Here is a 27,338-nt window from a genome sequence, read left to right as displayed (position 1 = left end):
ATGAAAGAAATTGAAGACAGAAATAAATGGAAAGAGATCTTAAAAAAAATGGAAAGAGATCTTGTATACATGAAGTAGAATTAATATTGTTAAAATGTTCCTACAACCCAGTCAAAATTCTAGTGGCGTATTTCACAGAAATAGAAATAAATTATCCTAAAATTTTTAAGATTTTTTATTTTATTTATTCATAGAGACACAGAGAGAGAGAGAGAGGCAGAAACACAGGCAGAGGGAGAAGCAAGCTCCAGGCAGGGAGCCCGACGTGGGATTCCATCCAGGGCCTCCAGGATCACACCCTGGGCTGCAGGCGGCACTAAACCGCTGCGCCACCGGGGCTGCCCATAATCCTAAAATTTTAAATTGAAAGCATAAAAGATGCCTAATAGCCAGAGCAATTAGGATAAAGAAGAATAAATCTGGAGGTATCCACACTTCCTAATTTCAAACTGTCCTACAAAGCTATAGTAATTAAGACAGCATGGTCCTGACATAAAAGTAGATACAATGGAACAAAATTGAGAGCTCAGAAATAAACCCCTGCATAAATAGTCAACAAATATTTAACAAAGGATCAAAGAGCACTCAATAGAGAGAGGATAGTCAAAAAATGGTGTTGGGAAAACTGGATAACCACATGCAGAAAAATGAAATTGGACCTCTGTTATACACTACTCACAAAAATTAACTCAAAATGGAATAAAACCTTGAACATAAAACCTGATACCATAAAACTCCCAGAGAAAAACATTGGGAAGAAACTCCTTGACATTGGAATAGGCAATGATTTTTTGGATATGACACCAAGAGCACAGGCAACAAAAGCAAAAATCAACAAGTGGGGTTATGTCTATCTAAAAAGCCTCTACACATCAGCAAAAGACAAGTACCATATGATTTCACTAATATGTGGAATTTAAGAAGCAAAACAAATGAACATGATGGGGCAAAAGGCAAGCCAAGAAATAGAATCTTAACTATAGAGAACAAATTGTAGGTTACTGGAGGAGAATGGGCATGGGGGATGGGTTAAATAGGTGATGGGTATTAAGGAGGGCACTTGTGATGAGCACAAAGTGTTGTATGTAAGTGATGAATCACTGAATTCTACACTTGAAACTAACATTATACAGTATGTTACCTGGAAGTTAAATAAAAGCTTGAGAAGAAATTTAAAACTAGAAAGCCTCTGCACAGCAAAAGAAATAATTTTAGAGATTGTTTTTATTTATTTGAGATAGAAAGAGATAGTGAGAGATAACAAGCCAGGAGGAGGGGGAGAAGCAGGCTCCCCACTGAACAGGGAGCCCAACGCAGGGGTTGATCCCAGGATCACGGGATCATGACCTGAGCTGAAGGCAGATGCTTAACCGGGTGAGCCATCCAGGCGCCCCAAGAAATAATTTTTTTAAAGATGAAAAGGAAATTTATGGAATGGGAGAAAATATTTGGAAATCCTACATCAGATAAGGAGTTAATATATATATATATATTAAAATATAAAAACTCATACAACTCAATAACAACAAAAACCAAATAATACAATTTTTAAAAATGGGCAGAGGAACGAACATACATTTTTCCAAAGAAGTGATCTAAATGGCCAACGTACATAAAAAGGTTCTCAACATTGCTAATTATCAGGCAAATACAAATCAAAACCACAGTGAGATATCACCTCACACCTGTTAGAATGGCTACCACAAAGAAGACAGGCGATAATGAGTGTTGGTGAAGATCTGGAGGTAAGAGAACCCTTGAACACTGCTGGTGAGAATTTAAACTGATTCAGCCACTGTGGAAATCAGTATAGAGGTCTCTAAAAAAATAAAAAATAGAATTACCATATGATAAAGCAGTTCTACTATATCTGGAGATAGAATCAAAGGAAATGAAAATGGGAGTTTGAAGAAATACATGCACTTACTCCCATGTTTACTGCAGCATTATTTAAAATAGCCAAAATAGGGAAACAACCTAAATGTCAATGAATGGATAAATGAAGAATTTGTAGTATACATACAGTGGAAATTATTCAACCATAAGAGCGAAGGAAATGCTGCTGTTTGAGACAACATGGATGGCAGCCTTGAAGGCATTATGCTAAGTGAGATAGGTCAAAGAAAGACAAATACTGTATGCTATCTCATGTGGAATCTAAAAAGGGCGAACTTGTAAAAGCAGAGACTAGAATGATGGTTACCACAGCATGGGGAGGAGCAATTGGGGATATGCTGTTTAAGGGTACAAATTTGGAAATAGAATAAATCCTATGGAGCTAATGCATAGCATATTGTAATCAACAATACTGTATTATAAACTTAAAAATTGCTATGAGACTAGATCTTGTTTTCACCACAACAAAGAAATGATTAAGGGAGGTGGTACTAGTGTTACCTGAAGCTAAGGCACTAATCATATTGCAATATGTAAATGTATCAAATCAACATATCAAACTTATGCAATGTATAAGTCAATTATATTTCAATTAAAAAGAGCAAAAATATGATTCCTTAATTTGAACTCAAAGAGATTTTTAAATTTTATTTATTTATTTTTGTGTATATTTTTTATTGGAGTTCTATTTGCCAACATATAAAACCCAGTGCTCATCCCATCAAGTGCCCTTCTCAGTGCCCGTCACCCAGTCACCCCATCCACCCCACCTCCCCTTCCACCACCCCTTGTTCGTTTCCCAGAGTTAGGAGTCTCTCATGTTCTGTCACCCTCTCTGATATTTCCCACTCATTTTCTTTCCTTTCCCCTTTAATCCCTTTCACTATTTTTTATATTCCTCGAATGAATGAAGCCATATAATGTTCATTGTCCTTCTCCGATTGACTGACTTCATTCGGCATAATACCCTCCAGTTCTATCCACGAAGAAGCAAATGGTGGGTATTCATCCTTTCTAATGGCTGAGTAATATTCCCAAAGAAGATTTTTTAAAAAGATTTTATTATTTGAGCCAAGGTGGGAGGGCAGGGGGGCTGGACCGAGAAAGAGAGAGAAGCCAACTCCCTTCTGAGCAGGGAGCCTAAGGCAGGGCTTAATCTCAGGACCCTGAGAGACTTGAGCCAAAGGCAAACACTTAACTAAGCCACTTGGGTGCCCCTCAAAGATTTTTTTAAAAATATTGTATAGGGTGGACCCTATTCTATATTTTCTCCAATCCCATGTCAATGCAAGAAAAAAATTCCTACAGCCAAGGAAAAGCAGAGAATTTTGCTCCTTCTGTTTTATATCCTGCTGGATGGTTGCATATCCTTTTTTTTTAAACTATATTACTTTAATTTTTTTAGAGTAAGTGCATGAGCAAGGGAAGGAGAAGAATTAAAGGAAGAGAGAGGATCTCAAGCTGACTCCATGGTGAGCACACAGCCTGGTCCCAAGACTCCAAGACAATAACCTGAATCCTAACCAAGAATGAGATGCTCGACTGACTGAGCTACCCAGGCGTCCCTTGTTATATCTCCTTTTTAATGGGTTCTTGGTCATAGGTGAAGTCAGGTCCATGTAATAAAGTAGGCTTGTTCAGTGCAGCTCAGTCTGCCCCTTTTATGATCTCTCTCTTTTTTTTTTTTTTACCTAACACATAGCAGCCTTTGTAATTATTTTCCTTTTTTTTTTCTGTTTCCAACTATGTTGCATGTGAAAGGCAGCCGTGAGAAAGAAAAAAAAAAAAAAAAGAAAAGAAAAATACAAGTCCAGTTCCACAGCATCCAAGAGCTTATTTAGACTCCACCTGCTAATTCAAAAGACAAATTGCAGGTAGGCGGGAAGCTCACGCATACAGAGGATTCTGGGATGTGTAGTCCAGTCGCTTTCAGGCATTGGGGCACTTCCGCTACCGGAGAGCTCAAATCTATTTGCTGTGCTGAAGAAATAGAATATAATACAGTGCTCTGCGTGTTCGGAGGCATTTCGGCCACCGGACGACAAGAATGCAAACCCCTCTCCTTTCGTGGACTCCAGGAAATTGGATTCAGGCCGTCGCGGGGTGCGGGACAGCGACTCGGGGGCCTCTGGGGAATGCTGGGAAATGTAGTCCAGGAGCCCCGCGTAGTCGGAGGTATTTCCGCTGCGGAAGGTTAAGATCGCGGCCTTCGGGCTCTTTCTGGGAGGTGAGTGATTCCCGGGACCCCACGACCTCTTTTAAGTTTTTGGTCTGGTCGTGGGATCCGGCGCGCCGGGCCCTGGGTGACAGGGAGGGAAAGTCTCGGCCAGTGGCAGCGAGATTAAGGGACGGGGCGGCAGCTTGCCTTCCCCTCGCCCGAGTCCTACGGAGCGGTTCGGGGTCTCGGGCTGGGAGGCGGACCCGGCTCCGCGGAGGTCGAGGGTCTCGGGGCTCTTGCTGCCCAGCTCGCCGTCCCCTCACCTTCCACACGCTCCGTCACTTCTGCAACTTAATCTTTCTGTGCCTCAGTTTCCTTTTCTGGAAACGGGGATATTACCTACCGCATACATTTGCCTTGGGAATTAACGGTATAGGACAAGTGAAATGTTGAGAACAGTTCAGACGTGTGTCATCATCAGAAAAGTTACCTCTTTGCAGCCTCTTCCAAGTACCGCTGGCTATTCTCAGTGCACGAAAGGGGCTGTGCCTGGACTACTTCTGATTCGTTTTTTAGAGAAAGAGAGCATCAGCCATAGATACCTTTTGTGGTTTTTCTAGGGCCACAGACAGGATTGTAGTATCTCAGACTCCTTTCTTCCTCCTGTCCTGATTCCTTTTTTTTTTTTTTTTAAGATTTTATTTATTTATTCATAAGAGACACACAGAGAGAGGCAGAGACACAGGCAGAGGGAGAAGCAGGCTCCCCATAGGGAGCCCGATGTGGGACTAATCCCAGGACCCTGGGATCAGGACCTGAGCTGAAAGAAGATGCTCAACCACTGAGCCGCCTGGGCGCCCCCTGTCCTGACTTCTGAAAGAGGGCTCCTGGCAGCAGAGCCCCACTGTGACTGTACTTAGGCTTTTGTCTTCCTTTTCTGCGGTGGTAGAGGTATTTCATTCATTAGCAAATGTTAAATAATTGGGGAAATATGTAGAATAGGTACAGGGCATGAGTGATAGTCGTAATGTTTACAACCTTGAGTGCTAAGCATCGTCCTGAGGGTTTTATAACAATGAACATTTCTAGTCTTCACAGAGCCCTGTGAGGTGAATACTGTTACCGCCTCTGTTTTACAGGTGGAGGCAAAGGAGCAAAAATTACATGTTCTATGTTACAGTGCTAGTGGAGGAAGTGGATTTGAGTCCAGGGTGTGTGTTCTTTATGTGTGTGCATATCCTTGGTCCCAAAGTTTAAAGTCCCCAAATTGGAATTAGGAAACATAATAGAAAAATAAACGGTATAAATATTTAACCATAGGAAACTGGCTGCAGAGGAGTGATTTGGGATCAAATTATGGAGGCAGGTTGGAATTTTTATTGTAGAGTAGTTTGTTTTTTAAAGATTTTATTAATTTATTCATGAGAGACACACAGAGAGAGGCAGAGACATATACAGAGGGAGAAGCAGACTCCCCATGGAGAGCTTGATGCGGTGCTCCATCCCAGGACCCTGGGATCACAATCTGAGCCAAAGGCAGATGCTCAACCACTGAACCACCCAGGTGCCCCTATTGTAGAATATTTTGAAAGCAGGATTCATGAGTCTGGAGTTCTTTATACAATTTTGGAAGCATTCTCTTTTTATTTTATTCCAGATAATATAATTCTATTCCCATTATGGAAGATATACACACTCATTGTAAAGAATTCAGAAAATATAGAAATACATTTAAAAAAGCATTCAGAATAACTGCCAATACTAGAATATAGATGGTTTAAATGTGTATTTATTTATTTTATGACATTCTTCTCTCAATATTCATAGTTCCTCCCTAAATTCTTTGCTGTAGAATTTTCCATACGTATCCAAAATAAAATGTAATGAACTCCTTTGTAACAATCACCCTGATTTAATCATTGCTAATTTTGTTGCTTCTCTACTCTCCATATATCTATTTCTCCTATTTTAAAAGCTTTTATTTATTTATTATTATTTATTTTAGAGAGAGGGAGTGAGAACCAGCAGGGGGAGGAGTAGAGGGAGAGAGAGATTCTCTAGCAGATGCTGGGCTAGGTGCAGATCTGATATGGGACTCGATCCCAGGACCCTGAGATTGTGACCTGAGCAGAAACCAAGAGTTGAACACTTAAACGGACTGAGCTATCCAGGTGCCCCTATCCTTGAGTATTTTTATTTTATTTTAATTTATTTGAGAGAGCATGTGAGAGCACATGAGAGAATAATGTGGAATAAGTGGGAGGAAGGAGCAGAGGGAGAGGGAGAAGGAAGGACAGGCAGCCCATGTGGAGCTCTATCCCAGGATCACGACTTGAGCTGATGGCAGACACTTAGCTAACTTAGCCATGCAGGTGCCCTTCTCCTTGACTATTTTAAAGCAAACCCAAGATGTTGAGTTGGTGGGACTGAAAAACTATCACAAATTATTTATATGTGAAAACCAGTGGAAAGGAGATTGTGTTAATATGTCAGGACTAGTGTAACAAAATACCCTAGCCCTTGGGTGTCTAGATTTCCTCTCACTAGACATCAATCAGATTGGCTTAGGGCCCACCCTAAAGAACTTATTTTAAGTTAATCACCTCTTTAAATGCCCTATGTCCAAATATAATCACATTCGAGGAACTGGGGTTTAGAACTTCAACATAAAAGTTTTAGGGGGGGTCATAATTCAGTCCATCAAAGAGATGTTGGCAGCAACTCTAAGGTTTTCACTCTTGGGAACTAGAAGAATGTTACTCATAGGAGAAAGTTAGAAAGAGTTGCAATTAGGCAAGATGATGGATTGTCTTTCCTTCTTCGGAGTTGCTCTTGCCACTGGCATGTAACTGATTTCTTTTGTCTCTCCTGTTGGCTGCAGGGACCACTGTTTCCTGGACCTCATCATATTCTTTTTAGAGTGCCTAGCAGCAACCGAGGGGTTGGCCAAGAAGAGTTATTCAGTCAGTAAGTGGGATTCATGTAGCTCTCCAAAAGGGAGCCACAGCCTGGGATGAGGGAGCAAAATAGAAAGATAATTCTAATAGAAGATAACATCTACATTCATTGTCTTTTATCTCACGTGTGGTGGGCTGCAGATTATACCAACGTTTTTAGAGTATTCAGACGTTGATGTACAATTATGCATAATATGTCATGATCTAAAACAAATCTCCATAAAAACAAGTTGATGCTGATGTTTCATTTTTTTGCTTATTGCATGGAGGTCATAATGGGAATGATGAGAAGAGCTAACTTGTTGGGCACCTCTAACAACCTGGAGAAGTTCCAATGCTTTACATGTACTCATATATTTATTTTTCATAACAATGCTATTATTGTTCGCCTTTTAAAAAGGAAGAGATAGGGGTGCCTGGGTGGCTCTGTGGTTGAGCATCTGCCTTTGGCTTAGGTCTGATCCCAGAGTCCTAGGATCCAATCCCTGCATCAGGCTCCCCACAGGAAGCCTGCTTCTCCCTCTCTGCCTGTGTCTCTGCCTCTCTCTCTGTGTCTCTCATGAATAAATAAATAAAATCTTAAAAAAAAATAAAATAAAATAAAAATAAGGAAGAGACAGGGGCACCTGGGTGGCTCTGTGGTTGAGCATCTGCCTTTGGCTCAGGTCTGATCCCAGGGTCCTAGGATCCAATCCCCGTATCAGGCTCCCTACAGAAGCCTGCTTCTTCTTCTGCCTATGTCTCTGCCTCTCTCTCTTCTTTTCTTTAAAAGAAAAAAAAAAGAAAGACCGGCAGAGACAAATGACTGTTGGCACAGTCAGCAGGGTGCAGAACAGGATCGAACTTGAGCAGCTACATTTGAAACCTGGCTCTAGCACTCTTCCACTGGATGACCTTGGGCAAATTATTTAACTTGTCTGTTCTTCAGTTTTCCTACCTGTCCAGGTAGGGCTCTCAGTACCTACCTCCTAAAATTTTTGTGAAGATTAAAAGATATGCTATGGGGCAGCCCAGGTGGCTCAGCGGTTTAGCGCTGCCTTTGGCCCAGGGAGTGATCCTGGAGACCCAGGATCGAGCCCCACGTCGGGGTCCCTGTGTGGACCCTGCTTCTTCCTCTGCCTGTGTCTCTGCCTTTCTCTCTGCCTCTGTCTCTCATGAATAAATACATTATTTATATATATATATATGCATATATATATATATATATATATATCATTTTTTTAAGAGATATGCTATGTAAAGTGCTTGAAGTAGGGCTGCCTGGGTGACTCAGTCTGTTAAGCCTTTGCCTTCAGCTCATGTCATAATCCTGGGGTCCTGGGATCGGGCCCTGAGTTGGGCTCCCTACTCAGTGGGGAGCCTGCTTCTCCCTCTGCCCCTCACCCCTCTCATGTTCTCTCTCTCACTCTGTCTCAAATAAATAAATAAAATCTTTTTTAAAAAGAGAGTGCTTGAAATAGTGCCTGGCACGTTGTTAATCATCTGTGTATTATAGACTAAAGTTGTCCTTTTCCTGTTATGGGTAGCTATGAGATAGGAAAAACGTAGCAAGTTATTAAAACAGCAGAAGATTTTAAGGTATTCTTTTTTGTTTCACCTGCCTGCTGTTTTCACTGCTTCAATTCTATCATTCAATTGAAAAATTAATAGTTTCAGTAATAGCCGTTGGTTAAATGTAGAACTAAGGCTGATTTGCTGTCCTTTGAACCCAGAGAGTCTCTGAGGTGTGGTTGTATGGTCTCTATTGCTTTAAAAAGGTTCAAGTCATCACTATCCAATATGGTAGCCATCAGGCACATGTGACAAATGAGTACTTGAAATATGGCTAGTGCTAATTGAGATGTACTGTGAGTGTAAGACACACAATGGATTTCAAAGACTAGTATGACAAAAAGGAATGTAACATCTCTCAGTAATTTTTATGTTGATTGCAGGTTGAATTGGTATTATTTTGGATATATGGGGTTAAATAAGAAATATATATATTTTAAATATTTTATTTATTTATTCATGAATGACACAGAGAGGCAGAGACATAGCCAGAGGAAGAAGCAAGCTCCCCATGGGGAGCCTGATGCAGGGATTTGATCCTAGGACCCCTGAGCCAAAGGCAGACTCTCAACTGCTGAGCCACCCAGGTGCCTGAAAACCTCAAGTTTTTAGTCTGTCTGAAAATATCTGGAGGGTAGGTCAAGTGTCAAGACACTGACACTGGGTGTCTCCTGAGCAGTTTCTGTTACACAACATACTGTTTCAGGTGCTTGAGATATAAAGCTGAGTAGGTATTAATTACAAGATCGATTTACCAGTTATCCCCCAGAGGTGATGAAGAGCTCTCCCTGCAGAATACTCTTACTGAGCAGAAATCATAGGACAAATAAGAGTCAGAACAAAATGAATCATAAATCCCAAAGGGTGTTTTTTCCAAGATTGGGAAGCTTTCCATTGCCCTTTTCAGTATGAGGGTTCTTTTATCTAAAGATGGAGAGATAACTAATAGTAATGAACTAATAAGTAATAAATTAACCAACAATTAACCAACAATAATCCCTTAGCCTGAGTATTATTGTATTGTATTGTTTCTACCCTCCTGAGAATCAGAATCCTAGTATGAGAGCAACAAGGAGAACATGTATTCAGGCCACCAGTGTGGTTGGGCAGGTCGCTCACTGCCCAGGGCTTTCAGCTGGAGGGAGTGTGGTCTCTGGAATCTTGCCCACACTCAGCTTGTCAAGCAATATGCAGCTGCAGCCACCCCAAGTAAAGGGTTCCTTGGCTATTCCTTGTAAAGCAGCCATACAGGTAACTTGTATTGAATATTTAAGCTGCTGGACGCTGTCCTACATGTTTGACATACAGTCACTTAGACCTACTACCCTTCCCCTGAGGTTGGTAATATTATTGTTGTCATTATCATTATTATCTCCCAATTTATAGATTGGAATTAGAGACACAAAGTATTAGCAAGTTGGGAATGCCAGGATTCACAACCTGGTGGTCTGATTCCAGAGCCTACACCCTTCACAATTCTATTCTTTTCTCCCTGAAGCAGATCCTTTGGCTTTAGAGTCCTCTCCCTGGTTCTGTGTCTATCATCCCTGGTCCTCAGCTCTTGTTTCTCCTTCTCTGAGACCTCAGAGTCCCATCTGCATATTTGTGTCTTTAGAAGCAGCAGAGAGACAAGATCTAGAATACCGATTTCAATGTGAGAGCTGGATTCCAATTCCACCCATGTGTTGTGACCTCCCCAAGTCCCAGCTTCCTCATCTCTTAAATAGGAACAACAGTCCTCATCATCATTGATTGAGAACTTCCTAAAAATGCCAGGTATAGTGCCGGGGCATTGCATGGATTAGCTCATTTATTCCCCCACAGTAATCCTATGACTGAAATTCTGTCATTATCTCCTTGTTATAGCTGAGAACAGAGGTGTAGGTGATTGGATCAGAGTCACACAACTAGTACCACTGTAGCTTCTTCACAAGTAAGTGGGCAGGACCTTCTGGAAACAGTGTGTGTCCTGTGCTTTGTGAGGCCCCTGACACATACTTGGTGCTCACTGAATGCCAACTGTGTTGCTGTTTTTGTTGTTTTTAATCACTTCCTATGATTACTGTAGCTCGTTAGTCTGAATGACAAACTGATTACCCAACTTATGGGTAAATAAATCTGGCCGCGTCACAGGTTTTTTATTAATTTTTCTTCATCTTCATGATAGTCTTTTCAATGCCCTGCTGTTAACAGAGTAGTTTGGGCAAGATTATATATCTTTTAAAAAACAGTTGCCTGTGAAAAACAACAACAATGACAAAACCCACAGTTGTCCGTATAGTTAAATTGACAGAGAGAGAAAGTAGAATAGTGACTATTGGGGGCTGAGGAGAAGGGTTATGGGGAGCTGTGGTTTTATGGGTATAGTTTTAGTTGGGGATGGCGAAAAAGTTCTGGAGATGGATGGTAGTGATGATTGCACAGCAGTAGGAATGCACTTAAGTGTAATGAACTGTACACTTACAAATGGTTAAAAGGGTAAATTTTATGTTTATTTTACACAGGAAAACAAGTCATCCTTGTAACCTTAAATATTACTGCAAAGACATCATGTTAAGTATGACAGACCAGAGAGAATAACATATTTCAGAAGTTAAAGGTGATTTTCATATGATGGAGTGATGGTCTCTAAAGCCTTCATAGATAAAAACCATTTATGAAAAAAAAAACATTTATGAGGACAGGTTTTATGTTAGTGAATATTATGTGCTTTTCTATAGCTACTAAGAAATAAGATACCCTGAAAGTGTTCTCTGTGCTCTCTGCCTTCTGATTTCATTCTGAAAACCATCCTATGAAGTAGACATTGCTAATCCCTCCATTTCTACAGATGAAAGAATTGAGGCATGGAGATTTTTAAAGATTTTATTTTAAGAGACTCAGAGAGAGAGGCAGAGACATAGGTAGAGGGAGAAGCAGGCTCCCTGCAAGGAGCCCAGTGTGGGACTCAATCCTGGACCCTGGATTCACGCCCTGAGCCAAAAGCAGACACTCAACTGCTGGGCCACCTAGGTGTCCCTGAGACACAGATGTATCAACAATTTGTCAGAAGATTTCACAGCAAATAAGTAGCAGTACCATAGACCTAAAACATTTGGCCCTAGAGATTACTCTTTCAACCCGGGTACTTTACTCTGTATGTTCACCCTCCCTAGAATCAGATTCCTACCCTAAAAGCAACGAGGAGAACTTGAGTTAGAGCCACCATATGTAGTTGGGCAGGTTGTTCACTGTGTAGAGGCTCTCCGCTGAAGGGGTCAGTGGTCTCAGGAATCCCCCCCCATGCTCTGCTCATCAAGCCCATGAAAAGGGCACCATTGATATTTTATGTAAAGCATGAAATACGGGTAATGAGTATACGTTAGCCATAATGGGTTAACAACAGTCTTGGCTCTACTCTGATCGCTTTCTTTTCTCCTTCCCCTTTCGTACCTTCTCAGGACTCAGCCCTTCCCTGGAAGGAGAAGAACAGAATGACCAAGTTCAAGGTGAGTTGGGCTTCCTTTCTAGATTTTAAACCGTTGTTTCATTTCTCAGTGACTAGATGCATTCTTGAAAATGATTAAACAGAATAGTAAGCATTTCAAAAACTCTTGTTACCAGAGGATCACGACTTTTTATTTTAGTGTAGTTTAATTATTGTTATTTAATTTTATCACCTTTTATAGTTTCATAAATAAAATAGAGGAGAAAAGTGAATAGCAGTTACGAAAAACCTCCTCCCACTTTACTACTGTTTTCCTTATTATAAAAAGTTTTCATTTTCCCACATTCTTTCCCTCATATGCATTCATAACTGTATATTTGTAATAGTTCTATAGTTAAAATTTTCAGGGGATCCCTGGGTGGCTCAGCGGTTTAGCTTCTGCCTTTGGCCCAGCACGTGATCCTGGAGACCTGGGATCGAGTCCCACGTTGGGCTCCCTGCATGGAGCCTGCTTCTCCCTCTGCCTGTGTCTCTGCCTCTCTCTCCCTCTCTCTGTGTATCTCATGAATAAATAAATAAAGAACATTAAAAAAATAAAATATAGTTAAAATTTTCAAATTATGCCTTTCCTAATTAATTGATATTCTATTCCCTACATATTTAATGGCTACATCATATTCCCTTGAATTGATGTACTCTATGGATGTGTCTTAACTTTTGCCCCATTCGTAGACATTTAGGTAATTTAGAATTTTTACTGTGTTGAACATTGTTGTAACGAGCACCAGGTGTTGCAAGGAAATGGTGAATCACTATATAGTACACTTGAAATTAATATTACACTGTATTTTAACTAACTGGAGTTTAAATAAAAGCTTAAAAAATAATAAAACCCAGGATGCCTGGGCGGCTCAGTGGTTGAGGGTCTCCCTTTGGCTCAGGTCATGATCCTGGGGTCCTGGGATCAAGTGCTACATCGGGCTCCCACAGGGAGCCTGCTTCTCCCTCTGCTTGTGTCTTGCCTCTCTCTCTGTCTCTCTCATGAATAAATATTATCTTAAAAAACAAATAATAAAACCATCACTCATCACATCATGTGCCCTCCTTAATGGCTAGTAAGCACTGGGTATTATACGCAACTGATAAATTATTTAACACTGCATCTGAACCTAATGTTGTACTACTGTATATTGGCTAATTGCATTTAAATTAAAAAATAGTGAAGAAAAAAATAAAACCAGGAAAGTGAAATAGTAACAAATTCTGTTTTTGACATAATTTTTAAAATATATTTTACTAACAGTTTTCCTAACAACCATTTTCCTTAAAAAGGAATTTGGAGGAGTTTGCTCTTCTTTGTTCTTAATGTTTTAGGAATCGAAATAAAAAAAGTACACTTGATATGCAGTATCTTGGGGATTTTGTACATAGAACACTCTGATATGGCATAATGCCGTCAGGTATAATCGATGTATCACAGAGAGAGAATATTCGTTCATATTTTCCCATAAGAAAACTAGATTCTTTTTAAAAAATATTTATTTATTTTAGAGAGAAAGAGCAGGAGGGGCAGAGGAAGAGGGAGAAAGACAATCTCAAGCAGATGCTACAGTGAGTGAGGAGCCAGACACAGGGCTCAATCTCACGACCCTGAGATCATGATCTGAGCCACAGCCAAGAGCCAGATGCTTAATTGACTGAGCCACCCAGGCACCCCCAAAGCTAGATTCTTTCTAACCTATGTCTCAGTCCTATCATGTGTGTGGTATTTACGGATATTTATTTATTTATTTATTTATTTAAAGATGTTATTTATTTATTTATTTATTTATTTATTTATTTATTTTTTAATTTTTATTTATTTATGATAGTCACAGAGAGAGAGAGAGAGGCAGAGACACAGGCAGAGGGAGAAGCAGGCTCCATGCACCGGGAGCCCGATGTGGGATTCGATCCCGGGTCTCCAGGATCGCGCCCTGGGCCAAAGGCAGGCGCCAAACCGCTGCGCCACCCAGGGATCCCAGATTTTATTTATTTATTGGAGGGAGCAAGAGGGAGAGAGCAAGAGAGTGAACATGAGAGGCAGAGGGAGAGGGAGAAGCAGACTCCCCACTGAGCAGGGAGCCCGATGTGGGACTGGATCCCAAGACACTGAAATCATGACCTGAGTAAAAGGCAGACACTTAACCGGCTGAACCACCCAGGCGCCCCTGATTTATATTTTTAATTTACATATTGATTTATTTTTATCAAAGTAATAATGTTCTTAATTTTAAAAGCCTAGTAGTTCAGGAAGACATACCGATGCTTTTCTTACTGCCTTTGGTTTCCGATCAACCTTAAGAGGCAGTCCTTGGTCATCCCTGCATGTTAACTACAAAGAAACAGGATTAAAGCATGTTAGAAAACTCCAAAGGTTAAACTGATCCAAAAAAGTCTCCTAGGAGTTTTAGTTAGATAAAGAGGGAGGTGAGGGAAAATAATTTTTCTCAGGGACTTAGCCCTTTCTGTGTGCTTGGCTGCTATAGTACGTGGAAGACACCGCAGACCATACTTCCTCTTGTTGGTCACCCTTCGGTAACACCTTCTTTATGATCTCTGTTGCTCATTTAGGGCACCTGGCTGTGCAGGGCTCCAGTGAGGAACACACAATTTCCATATGAAAAATTATGACTGTATTGTACACCAGCAATTATTTTTTTAAAGATTTTATTTGTTTATTCATGAGAGACACAGACAGAGGGAAGAGAGATAGGTAGAGGGAGAAGCAGGCTCCCTCTAGGGAGCTCAATGTGGGACTTGATCCCAGGACTCTGGGATCACGCCCTGAGTCGAAGACAGATATTCAACCACTGAGCCACACAGGTCCCCCGTACATCAGCAATTCTTAAGCATGGGCAAATTTTGTCCCTGGGTAATGTCTGGAAACATTTCTGGTGTCACAACTTGAGGGAGGCTTCAGCATCTAGCACATAGAAGCCACGGATACTGCTAAACATCCTACAGTGCATGGGACAGCCCTCACCCCACCCCACCCCCACACACAACAGTTACCTCCATGTGAGTAGTGTCAAGGTTGAGAAACCATGATGTACACAAAGCTATATAAGAACAATAGCAAAATGTAGGTGATAACACTTATATAATATTTTTAAAAACAGCTCAAAGTCTCTAACAGAATTTTTAAAGTCATAAAATAAACCCCCAAGTAGAATATAAGCAAAGAATATTGACTGGCAACATATAAAAGAAATAAAGATGGCCAGTGGATATATGATATATGAAAATATGATAGCTTGTTAATTATCAAGTAAGTACAAAATGAAAAATAAGTTGCTTTTTCAGATTACCTAGGACTTAAAACCACTGGTTATATTCAGTGTTGTGTATGGTGTAGAGAATCAGGGCTGCTACTTCTATTCTCTTGGGGGAGGGATAAAATATAGAAAAAGTTGAAAAGGAAGCCTGCCATTCTACATAGTAATTTTGAAGTGGCATATTTGATATTGCCATTTTTCCTTCTTGGAAGTTATTCTAAGAAAATAATTAAGACAGGAAGCTAATATTTATTTAAAAGTTGTTCTTTTTGGTATTTATTTTGGAAAGAAAAAATCTAATGTGATATGGTATGTATTATTTGAAATGTTTATTTTTATTGTAGTAAAATTGACTTTTGTCTCTTAGACTCAGGAACTACTTCCTATACATCCTTTCCAGTTTTCTCGGTGCTCTTTCTCCCAGTGGCCACCAGGTACAAGACTGAGGTTGCGTGTTCTTGGTGTTACAGGAGACGGTGACATTCAAGGATGTGGCCGTGATCTTCACGGAGGAGGAGCTGGGGCTGCTGGACCCTGCCCAGAGGAAGCTGTATGGAGATGTGATGCTTGAGAACTTCAGGAACCTGCTCTCTGTGGGTGAGGACAGGCGCTCTGTGAACTTTACCCTGTGGTGTTTATTGTATCTTTGGATGTGTGGGGCTTTGGAGCTCTTGAATTGGATGGCATTTTTTCTGGTCTTTCTCTCTTCGTTAGTGTGTTTTGTAAATGAGCCATAAATTGACACTATGACCGCCTCTGTATGCATTTTTGGCCTTTCTCTCTCTCTCTTTTTTTTTTAAAGATTTTATTTATTTATTTGAGACAGAGGGGGAGAGAGAGAAGCACAAATGGGGAGGAGCAGAGGCAGAAGGAGAGAAGTAGGCATACTCCTCACTGAGCACAGAGCCTGATGCATCCCAGGACCCTGAGATTATGACCTAAACTGAGGACAGATGCCTAACCAACTGAGCCACCCAGGTGCCCTTTTTGGCCTTTCTTAAGTTGTGGTCATCTCTGATTAGTGGGTAATGACACACATTTAGAGCATTACACCAACATTTTATTTTTTATTTTTTATTTTTGAGAGAGAATGAGAACTCACAAGTGGGGAAAGGAGCAGAGGGAGAGGCAGAGAGAGAATCCCAAGCAGACTCCATGCTCAGCACACAGGGCTCAATCTCATGACCCTGAGATCATAACCTGAGCTGAAATCAAGAGTTGGGTGCTTAAATGATTGAGCCACCCAGGTGCTCCTTGTACCAGCTTTGTGTAATGAAATAAAATAGAGTAGAAAATAACAGAGCCCTTGGCAATAACTGCACATTGTGGCAGAAACTACAGCCTGTTGCTAAAAATCATGTGGGAAATGGTAGAAAGAGTCTGAAAGAAACAGACCTTTTTTTTTTTCAATGATTTTTTTCTTTCCAATGATTTACACTTATGTCTCCATATCCTGGATTTTTTTTTTAATTTAATTTTATTTTTTTTCATATCCTGGATTTTTGCATAAAACGTAGTCCTCTGATGGGCTATTTGGAAGTCACTAGTTTTGATGTCCTAAAGATGCAGTGGTGAGAGCCACATTTTTAGGTTAGTTATTCTAGTAATTTTTAGTAATTTTAAATGTGTGTCCTTGCCTTTTGACAGGGCATCAGCCCTTCACGCCAGATGTAATACTCCAGTTAGAGAGGGGAGAAAAGCTTCGGATGGTGAAGATGGCAGCCTGGGGTCCCAGCGCCTCAGGTGAGAGCCATGCGGCTGCATCGGCCATGCTTCTGGTTCCTCCATCACTCTGCCTCACCACTCAGTGTCTCACCTGTGAATCCTGCAGCACTTTTCCACCCTCTTCCTCTCTGCATTTGCTACTTTTACAGTTGTTCTCCATTCAAAGTGATTCTTTTTTATGTGTGTTAGATCTTGTCCTCTGTTTCCATCTCCGGTAGCTTCTTATCTGACTGAGAGTAAAAGCCACATACTTCAAGTGGCTCCTGATGTCCCACCTGCCTGCTCCTTGCTATTTCTCCACCCTTCTGCACATGTGACTTGTCACTTGCCCCCATGTCAGTCTGTCCCATCCAGTTTTGCCACTCTGCTTGCCACCCATGGCCCTGCTTCATCACCCTCTACTTGTTCTTCCTTCTGTCATGAGTGCTCTTTCTCTCTGTCATCCTCTCGGCCCCTCCTTTACTTCATGTAGGTTTTTTCTCAAATCATAACATCATAAGAAAGACCTCCTATGACCACTGTGTTCATGACCCCTTTTCTTCTTCCCCCGTTCTCCTTTCCTTACCGTGCCCAATTTGGTGTTTAGGCATTCATCACTACTTAACCATGTTAACATATATTTTTGTTTATCTCACTATATTCCCACTAGAATATAATTATCAGGAGGGAAGAAATTCTGTTTTCATTTTCTTTTTTTTTTTAAAGATTTTTATTTATTCATGAGAGACACACAGAGACAGGCAGAGACATAGGCAGAGGGAGAAGCAGACTCCCTGCAGCAAGCCCACTGTGGAGCTTGATCCTGGGACCCTGGTATCACAACCTGACCCAAAGACAGACGCTCAACTATTGAGCCACTCAGTTGCCCCAAAATTCTGTTTTCTTTATTGCTTTATCTTCAGTGTATAGAACAGACTTGGTAGAGGACAGACATGCTGTAAATACTTGTTGGCTGACTGAATGAGATAATCATGGTTTACATGGACTTTTTTCCATTAGTTGTGGACATATTTAATGAGTGATAAACAGAAATGTGATGAAGGCATAGTCCAGAACAGCACCCCCTCCTCATGATTCTCTAATCTAATTCTAATTTATTAGGTGCTTTTGGATGAATGTAGGTATGTATCCAGAAAAAAAAACACATCTAGGGCACATCTGGTTCCACCTGGGTGGAACTTTATTGCTGTGAGGTTTTAGAATAATTTATTGTACTATAAACCTTTTCTGCCATTGCCATCCTGAAGAATATTTCCCAGTAAGAGGTGAAAGACCACTCCCTGCTTATACTCTGAATTTTAAGCACCTAGGTGATACGATGTGTTCTCCCAAAAACATGTCTCTTTCCAGCCAACCTAGTTCTTCAAGGCTTCTAACATGGAATAAACTTCCAATGAAATAGTTTCAAACAAAGGTTTTCAGCATTGCCTGGGGACACCTTCTGATCATCTGTCTATAAGGGTCTTACTAGACATTTTGAGCATTGGGTCAGATGTGCATCCAATAGGCAGAATTGTGGAAACTATTTATCAGACACCTGCTTAGCAAAGAAGACAAGGCTTTTAGTAGGTGCAGCTTCTTCTTGGTAAAGACTCCCTAGGAAGTATTTTTCTTGATCTGCACCCACCTGCTCCTCACATGTAAAATTTAGTATGATTCTAAATGTATCTCATTAACATGTAGTGAATGGGAGCTGGGTGGAATGCCTCTTGGTTTTTGATGATGGAGTAAAATGGAGTCTTCTCCTGATTCAAGATAAGCCTTAGGGTATGGGCCTAAGTATCTAGCCTTGACATCTCTAAACAAAGTGTTTACATGCCTCATCTCTAAATTCTCTTAATCATTTTAGGAGACAAGAATCTAAATGACACGGAGACTCTTCAGGAAATTGGATTAAAGTACCTGCCACATGAAGAGCTGTTTTGCTCCCAAATCTGGCAACAGGTTACAAAGGAGTTAACCCTGTGCCAAGATCCCATGGTAAATATTCAAGGAAATGGCTGTCAGTTGGAGAAACAAGGTGATGCCCTCTATAAAGATGAGGAGTTGGGTAAAGGCTTTAATCAGAATTTACATCTTCAAGTTCACAAAGATCACAAGGGAGGAAAACCTTACCAGGGGGAGGAGTGTGAAAAAGGTTTCATTCATCACTCTCGTCTTCAAACTAACCAGACAGCCCATGTAGGAGAGAAGCCCTATAAATGTGAAAAATGTGAAAACACCTTCCGTCGGCTTTCAAGCCTCCAAGCCCATCAGAAGGTCCATACCAGAGATAAATCATATAAGTATGATGTATCGTGTAAGGGTTTCAGACAGAGGTTGTATCTTCACCATCATCAGAGAGTCCCCACTGGAGAGAATCCACAGAAATATGAGGAATTTGGTAGGAACGTCAGGAAAAGCTCACATTGTCAAGCTTCTCCAGTAGTCCACACATTAGAGAAACCTTATAAATGTGAGGAGTGTGGGCTGAGCTTCAGTCAGAGTTCATATCTTCAAGTCCACCAGAGAGTCCACATGGGAAAGAAACCTTATAGATGTGAAGAGTGTGGGAAGGGCTTCAGTTGGCGTTCACGACTGCAGGCTCATCAGCGAATCCACACTGGAGAGAAACCATACAAATGTGAGGCATGTGGCAAGGGCTTTAGTTATAGCTCACACCTTAACATTCATTGTAGAATCCACACAGGAGAGAAACCCTATAAATGTGAAGAGTGTGGAAAAGGCTTCAGTGTAGGTTCACACCTTCAGGCACATCAGGTAAGCCACACTGGAGAGAAACCTTACAAATGTGAGGAGTGTGGGAAGGGCTTCTGTCGGGCCTCAAATCTTCTGGACCATCAGAGAGGCCACACTGGAGAGAAACCGTATCAGTGTGATGCATGTGGAAAGGGCTTTAGTCGTAGCTCAGATTTTAACATTCATTTTAGAGTCCACACAGGAGAGAAACCCTATAAATGTGAGGAATGTGGGAAAGGCTTCAGTCAAGCCTCAAATCTTTTGGCCCATCAAAGAGGCCACACCGGAGAAAAACCATACAAATGTGGTACATGTGGGAAGGGCTTCAGCCGGAGTTCAGATCTCAACGTTCATTGTAGAATCCACACCGGAGAGAAACCCTATAAATGCGAGAAGTGTGGTAAGGCCTTCAGTCAGTTCTCGAGTCTTCAGGTGCATCAGAGAGTCCACACAGGAGAGAAACCATATCAGTGTGCAGAGTGTGGGAAGGGCTTCAGTGTGGGTTCACAGCTTCAAGCCCATCAGAGGTGCCACACTGGGGAAAAACCATACCAATGTGAGGAGTGTGGGAAAGGATTCTGTCGGGCTTCAAATTTTCTGGCTCATCGTGGAGTCCACACAGGAGAGAAGCCATACCGGTGTGATGTGTGTGGTAAGCGTTTCAGACAGAGATCCTATCTTCAGGCCCACCAGAGGGTCCACACTGGAGAGAAACCGTACAAATGTGAGGAGTGTGGGAAGGTCTTCAGCTGGAGCTCCTACCTTCAAGCCCATCAGAGAGTTCACACTGGAGAAAAACCATACAAATGTGAGGAGTGTGGGAAGGGCTTCAGTTGGAGCTCAAGTCTTATAATTCACCAGCGAGTACATGCCGATGATGAGGGTGATAAGGACTTTCTCTCCCCGGAGAAATCACATAGGAAAGAAGCGCCATAAAATTATATGTTCTAATACCTCAAATGGGTGCTGAAACAGTCCAATGATCAGACCTGTCCTAGAAGACATAGCATTGGCTTATAAAAGAGTCAGTATTTAGCCAGGGCTTGACATGTCAACAGTGGTTGAGTGGCCACACAGCAGGGAAGCCTCATGAGAGTGGCGACATAAGGACTTCATTCAGAACCTTGACATTTAGCAGATACTACACAAGAGGAGAGGCTTAGGAAGGACCAATCTGATCTGAAATTCACTGAAGGGTTGAGCTGGAAGTGCCAGGATTTCTTCCGTTAGAATACAAGCTCCAAGAGAATAGAGATTTGTTGACTGCCATATCTATTCAGTCTTCTTAGTGCCTAACACATGATAGGTATTTAATAATGTTAAATGAATGAAAGGGAGAACGGTCATGTTTGAAATTTTTATTCAGTTCTCTAAGAACTATGAAATGTACTTAAAAGATGAATTCTGCAAGGCTTGGAGGACATTTAAGTTAGACACATAGACTCATTTTCCCAACCCTGCAGGTCCTGTGAACAAATGTTTATCAACCTGCTAGTAGGTCCAAAAATCACTTCAGGGGGTTGCGACCAGCACTTTTGTATGCTAATACTTTATTGAGGTATAATTTGCAGACAGTAACACATGTAAATCTCAAGCTTATAGCCTCATGAATTTTGACAAATGTATACACTTATGTCATCATCACCAAGATCGATATATACAATATTTCTATTAAACCAGAATGTCTCCTTGTGTACATTTCTAGTTATTCCCACCTCCAGCAGCAACAAGTATGATTGCTATACCTCATATTAGACTGTCTGTTTTCTTGAGCTTCATGTGGGTTCAGTATGCGTTCTTTTATGTCTGGATTCTTTTGATCAAAATATATGATCATTTTAGTAGGTTGAGGGAAAGTAAAACACAAAATTCAGTATCCATTCATGCTAAAAATTCCTCAGTGAGATACAAGGCATCTATGAAAAGTCTACAATCTACCATTCTTTGTAAAAATTATTATTAAGGAATAGTTTGTATACACTAAAATCAACTCTGTTGTATCATTCTGTGTTTTGGCAAATGCTTATTATTGTATTATCACCACCATAATCAAGACGTTTTACACTTCCAGGATCCCTTGCCTTGAAATTCCTTCCTAGTCTCATAGTCAACCCCTCTCCTTGTCACCTTTCCTTGATTTTGGCAACCATCTACCTGTTTTCTGTCTGCATAGTTGTCCAGAATGTCCTAAAATGGAATCATATAGTGTATAATCTTTGGAGTCTGGCTTCTTTCACTTTATGCTTCTGAGATTCATCAGTCTTGATGTGTAGATCATAGTAATTTTATTGCTGATTGGTATTCAAGTGTATGGACATACTAAGTTTGGTTTATTTATTTATGAATTCAAGGATATTTGAGTTTCCAGTTGTTAGTGATCATGAAGAAAACAGTGTTAAATATTTACATACAGGTCTGTGTGCCAACACAAGTTTTCTTTGTCTTGGTAAATACTGAAGAGTAGGATTGTATAGTATGTTTAACTGTATGGAAAGGTAACAACCCTAAAAGGTTATACCAGTTTGCATTCCCACCAACCCAGTGCATATCAGGGTTTTGTTTTGTTTTTACCATTTTAGTAGGTATATAGTGGCACCTCACTTTGGTTTTAATTTGCATGTCCCTAAAGACTGTTGAGTATCTTTTATATCTGAATGTGTCTCATGTGTATATCTGTTTTCTTTGGGGAACTGTTTTCTTGTTCTTGTTTTTTGGGAGTTTATATGTTCTGGACATATGTCCTTTGTCAGTTACATGTTTTGCAAATGTTTTATCTCTGTGTATTTTGTATTTTTAATCCCATTCTCAGTATTTTTCATAGAGCAGAAATTTTGTTTTTGACAAAGTTCAGTTTTCATTTTCCATGGATTGTGCTTTTGGTTTCAGATCTAAGAACTCTACCTAATCCGAGGTCACAAAGATTTTTCTCCTCCTTTTTTATCTAAAAGCTTTATAGTTTCAGGCTTTACATTTAGATCTATGATCCATGTGAGTTTGTCTTCTAAAGTGTAAGGTCAAAGGCCATTTCTTTTGGCCTGTAAGCATCCAATGAATTATCCTTTTCACATCAAATTTCTGTTGGCCCTTGTGGAAAATCTATTGATCATATATGTGTGGGTCTTTCTCTGGCCTCTGCTTAGTTCCATTAATCTGTGTGTCTATCATTTTACCAATATGTAGCCTTGTATAATAAGTTTTGAGATGAGATGGTATGAGTTTTCCAATTCCACTCTTTTCAAAATATCTTGGCTACTTTAATTTGTTTACTTTTTTCATAATTTTTAGAATAAGCTTTGTGATTTTTAAAAATAAACTAATTGCTGGAAATTTTATTGGGTTTGCATTGAAAAAAAATATATAGATGACTTTAGGGAGACTTAGCTTATTAACAATATTGAATATTCTAAGTCACAGACACATAGTATCTGTCTATTTGTGTAGGACCCTTCTAATTTCTTTTATCAGCAATTTGTAGTTTTCAGCACATAGATCCTGCACATATTTTATTAGCTTTATACCTAAGTACTCTGCGTTTTTTGGTATTAAATTAAATACTCTTTTTCAAATTTCAACTTCCAATTGTTTATTGCTAGTATATAAAAATTCAGTTGATTGTTTTATGTATCCTATAATCTTGCCAAACTTGCATATTAGTTAAAGTAGCTGTTCTATGTAGATTCTTTGGGATTTTCTGTGTAGATAATCATGTCATTGCAGAAAGTTTTATTTTTCTATGACAGTTGATGTACATATTACAACAACTTCACTGTGATGTAAGGAAGCAGCCCCACCAATGTTAGATTTGGGTGACAAAACTCACGATGGTAGTCCCTTGGGATGATCAGAGGTGGAGGGGGTAGCTGTCCAGGAGAAGGTCCAGAACAGAAAGAATGGTCAGTGTTCAGATGTTTTATACAGTGGAAGTCCTCCCTGAACAAAGTTTAAAAAATGGTGGGAGGTTGTACTTTGGAAGTGATAGGTGAACCTTATCAGAATTGTGAAGAGGCAGTGGACATGGATAGGAGATGAAGCTTTTAAGTTGCTGACATTAAATCAGATGTCCAGGTTTCTTTCTTTCTTCTTCACAATCCACTCCTGACATTTGGTCTAGCAGGGCAACTTTCCAGGTATTCCTGTAAATAAACTGGTACTCGAGAGGGCACATTTGCAAAGATGACCCAAAATAATTAGGTTTACAGTTATTATTATAGCTTTATGAAAGATAATGTGGGGCCAGATAATAAAAATCCAGGTAGAATAAGGATCCAAGAGAAGAAATCAATGGGGATTCAAGAAATCTCATGAAGTATTTTAGTAACTTGGCAAAATCATTGACTATTTTGGTTTGTTGTTTTATCTATTGAACTATGTTACAGACTTTTCCTATATTATTGACCTATATACAGCCAGAGGTTCCCTACAAGGATCTACTTTGAGATGCCAATGGAATATGTTGTAAACTCCTACAGCAGCTACAGAACTTTCTCTCATATTAAAGGTTTCTAAATCTTAGGTTTTTTGATATATGTGGTCTGCCAGGAGTTATGACATTGTTTGGCTGGCTTTTAGGTACTAAGGCTGTGCTACAGAACTGAAAAGACCTAGACTTGTACCTATTATACCAAAAATTATGAGTGAGGCCTAATTTATAAGAGATTTGGGCGTGCCTGGGTGGCTCAGTTGGTTGAGTATCTGCCTTCGGTTCAGGTCATGATCCCAGGACCCTGGGAATCCCTGGGATTAAGTCCCACGTTGGGCTCCCTACTCAGTGGAGAGCCTGCTTCTCCCTCTCTCTCTGCAGCTACCCTTGCTTGTCTGTCTGTCTCTTGTCTGTCAAATAAAAAAATAAAATATTTTTAGAAATTTATAATAGATTTAAAGGATAGCCTATGTGTACCCTGTTGTGAGTGTATCAGTGTATACATATGGGGGTCATATACTTTCAGTGGCTATATATAACAGCAATTATTTGTAGAGGCTAGGTAGGGCATGAGATTTGTGAAAGGAAAGATAATGAGGAAGACCCTGGTGAGGTTTAGGAAGTGCTGGGGAAAGTAAAGGAACTGGAGGGTGACCAGAGAGGATAGTGAGTGGTTAATATGGATAGCAAAGCCCACCAAGGGGGTGGGAATTAGTTGTATAAGTGGTTACCCAAGCTGGCATGCCTGGTCCGTCATTGAGTTTTATCTTTTGGGTAGCATGTTAACTGTTTTATAGATAATCTCCAGCAAGTGGAGGAAAGTAGGAAGTGGTCTGGTGATGTGGGAATAGTGGAGAGTGTAGCATGGATTGTTGAATGAAATGATTGGTGCTGTTGTGATTATGAGGGTCATAGTGGAGAGTGGTGTATGGGCAGTTACCATTTCAAGGTCCCAACTGTTAAGCATGGAAGGAGGTGGGGTTTTAGATTTGTGTAGGGCTACTTTCACCCAAAGGTGAAATTAAATGGTGAGGCACCAGTGTATATAAATTGGCTAATTTGCAGAGTACTAGCTTGCAACACTTTGATGCATTGGAGCAGGTAATAGGCAATGGTAGGTCCTCATGTGCCTCATTAGGACCTGGGTTATGTTTAGGTAAGTAAGGGCCTGGCAATAAGCTTTAGTTTCTTACATTGTGCTTACATTCTGTAAGGGAGGAGAATATAGAGGTTGCAGAGATATACATAAGCAGAGAAAGTGGGAGCTTCAGTTAAGTTGTCTATGATAATATTGTCATTGGCTAGATTGGGAACAGAGTGTAAGAAAGGCTGCATAGATTGAAACTTTGGAGATAAGGCAGAAGGTGAGTGATTTAAAAAAGGGACCATTGGGAAGTTAGAGTGGCCACAAAAGGGCGTACAAGTTGGTTGGGAAAACTATATTGGAACAGAGGGGGTGTCAGAATTTTTATTTGATGGGTTATGGAATGAAATTGTGATAGAATATTTTGAGTCAGCATCAAGGTTGGGACTGTTGGTTATGTTGAAATTATCATTTGGGATGCTTTGGTCTCTTGGGTTGAGATCTTCATCCCTGAGTTGATGGTTGTACTGTCGTCTGTGATTGACTTGTGGATAATACCTGTAAGGACCATTGTGTAGTAGTAGATAATGGGAACTCCTAATATGAGCCCTGGGCTAATTCCCAAGACCTTAAGGCAAAGTTCTAATTTGAGAAACTACTGCAAGAGTGATCAAAGACCAAGGAATGCTCTGGGACACATTGGATATGTCAGGTGACCACATATGCATCGTATGTAGAATATAAGTAGCCTAAGAGCACTACCTATGCAGATACACATTTTGTCTTCTGTCACTTTTGCCTCCATTTGTTATCAAGTAAAGCTGTGAAGTAATTGAATGCCCCAAACAGATGGAGATGCCAAAGGAGTTAGGCACTGAACTGGAGTAAGTAAGGAAGCCAGCTTGGCATTGAGCTGAAATGGGAGAATCCCAGGCCCAGATGATGAGCCAAATGAGATAAGTTCCGGCCAAGTAGAGCCATAATATCCCACAATGACATATTTTTGTCTCGGATGTATGGGCCTCAGCATCCTGGGGGTGCCTGTTTATTATGATAGGAGTCATGGGTATTGTCATCCCAGATCCTATAGTGGTTCCTCCATTAAGTATTTCCATAATGGGCTGACGCCAGAGCTGGTGTCCTATTTAAGATTGTTGGTGCTGGGCACTCAATAGGCTGAGTGTCCGACTCTTGATTTTGACTCAGGTCATGGTCTTGGGGTCATGAGATCAAGCCCCGTGTTGGGCTCCATTCTCAGTGTGGGTTTCTCTCTCTCCCTCTGTCCTTACCCCTCCCCTGCTCACATGCATATGTGTGTTCATGTGCATTTTCTCTCTCTCAAAAAAAAAATGCTGGTGCTGGAAACTAATTTAAGATCTTGTTTGAAAAGCTACACAATTACTTAGGTATGGAACTAGGTACCAAGACACGTTTCCTGTAAAGAAAGACCTTGCATTAGCCAACTTTTATACTACTGGGGAAGGGTAGCAAGTTTGGCAGAGACCTTTGTTGTGGTCTATAGAATAATCTTTTCAGGTGTCATGGGCCCTCAATTCTCAGGGGATCCCATTCTATTATCTGCCCTAAAACTGGATGCCAATCCAGCACATGTTGTACCAGAATTGAAAAGAGGCAGGACAATTGGGGGGGGGGGTCAGTAAATGAAAAAGGGAGTTTTATCTGGGTATTGTAGAGATTGGAAAGAAGAGGGACAGTCCCCTGATGGCAATTTTGACAGAGTCTTGGGACCTAAAGATTGAAAATTCAGGACAACTAAAGTAATGTGCAAAAGAGAGAGCCATTTGGAAGCCATTATCCATTTTGTGATTTTAATAGGATATCCTTCAGTAGACCATCATTTCGCTATCTTTAGATGATAGGACAAATGAATGTTGCAAATGATGCTTTCTTGTAAGGTCTGTGCCTGAACTGAGCATTAAAGTGTGTATCCTGATCAGAGTCAATGATATCTGGGGGCCCAGAAGAAATTAATCAGGTTAAAATGAGGCCTATTATGGATGATGTTGGCAGAAGCACACCAGGAAGAATAATTCAGAAAATCAG

At 40.5% G+C, this 27,338-nt stretch overlaps 1 protein-coding gene across 5 annotated transcripts; it reads left to right on the top strand.

The window, feature by feature from the left end:
• Positions 1-3,888: 3,888 nt before the first annotated feature.
• On the top strand, positions 3,889-21,468 carry ZNF45 (zinc finger protein 45). 5 transcript variants are annotated; one of them, XM_038528656.1, is made up of 9 exons: positions 4,007-4,123; positions 6,936-7,021; positions 10,178-10,338; positions 10,429-10,495; positions 11,067-11,161; positions 12,003-12,050; positions 15,777-15,903; positions 16,954-17,049; positions 18,881-21,468. In XM_038528656.1, exons 6-9 carry the CDS (start codon positions 12,036-12,038, stop codon positions 20,704-20,706), a joined length of 2,064 nt encoding a protein of 687 aa, XP_038384584.1. In that variant the 5' UTR covers positions 4,007-4,123; positions 6,936-7,021; positions 10,178-10,338; positions 10,429-10,495; positions 11,067-11,161; positions 12,003-12,035; the 3' UTR covers positions 20,707-21,468. The 5 variants fall into 5 exon arrangements, with proteins under 5 accessions (XP_038384582.1, XP_038384584.1, XP_038384585.1 ...); XM_038528657.1 differs by lacking the exon at positions 11,067-11,161; XM_038528658.1 differs by lacking the exons at positions 10,178-10,338; positions 10,429-10,495.
• Positions 21,469-27,338: the final 5,870 nt, after the last annotated feature.

The sequence above is a fragment of the Canis lupus genome, chromosome 1 (assembly GCF_011100685.1).
Source record: "Canis lupus familiaris isolate Mischka breed German Shepherd chromosome 1, alternate assembly UU_Cfam_GSD_1.0, whole genome shotgun sequence".
Classification (NCBI taxonomy): Eukaryota; Metazoa; Chordata; class Mammalia; order Carnivora; family Canidae; genus Canis; species Canis lupus.
Note: the sequence above shows the minus strand (reverse complement) of the source record. Positions and strands in the feature narration are given on the sequence as shown.

What these genes read in the sequence shown, in the direction of transcription:
- ZNF45 (XM_038528654.1), top strand. Translation starts at nt 3,944, where the DNA reads ATGCAAACCCCTCTCCTTTCGTGGACTCCAGGAAATTGGATTCAGGCC. An exon ending in CTTCGGGCTCTTTCTGGGAG is followed by an intron (nt 4,124 to 12,002) that starts GTGAGTGATTCC and finishes GTACCTTCTCAG; the next exon opens with GACTCAGCCCTTCCCTGGAA. An exon ending in ACAGAATGACCAAGTTCAAG is followed by an intron (nt 12,051 to 15,776) that starts GTGAGTTGGGCT and finishes TTGGTGTTACAG; the next exon opens with GAGACGGTGACATTCAAGGA.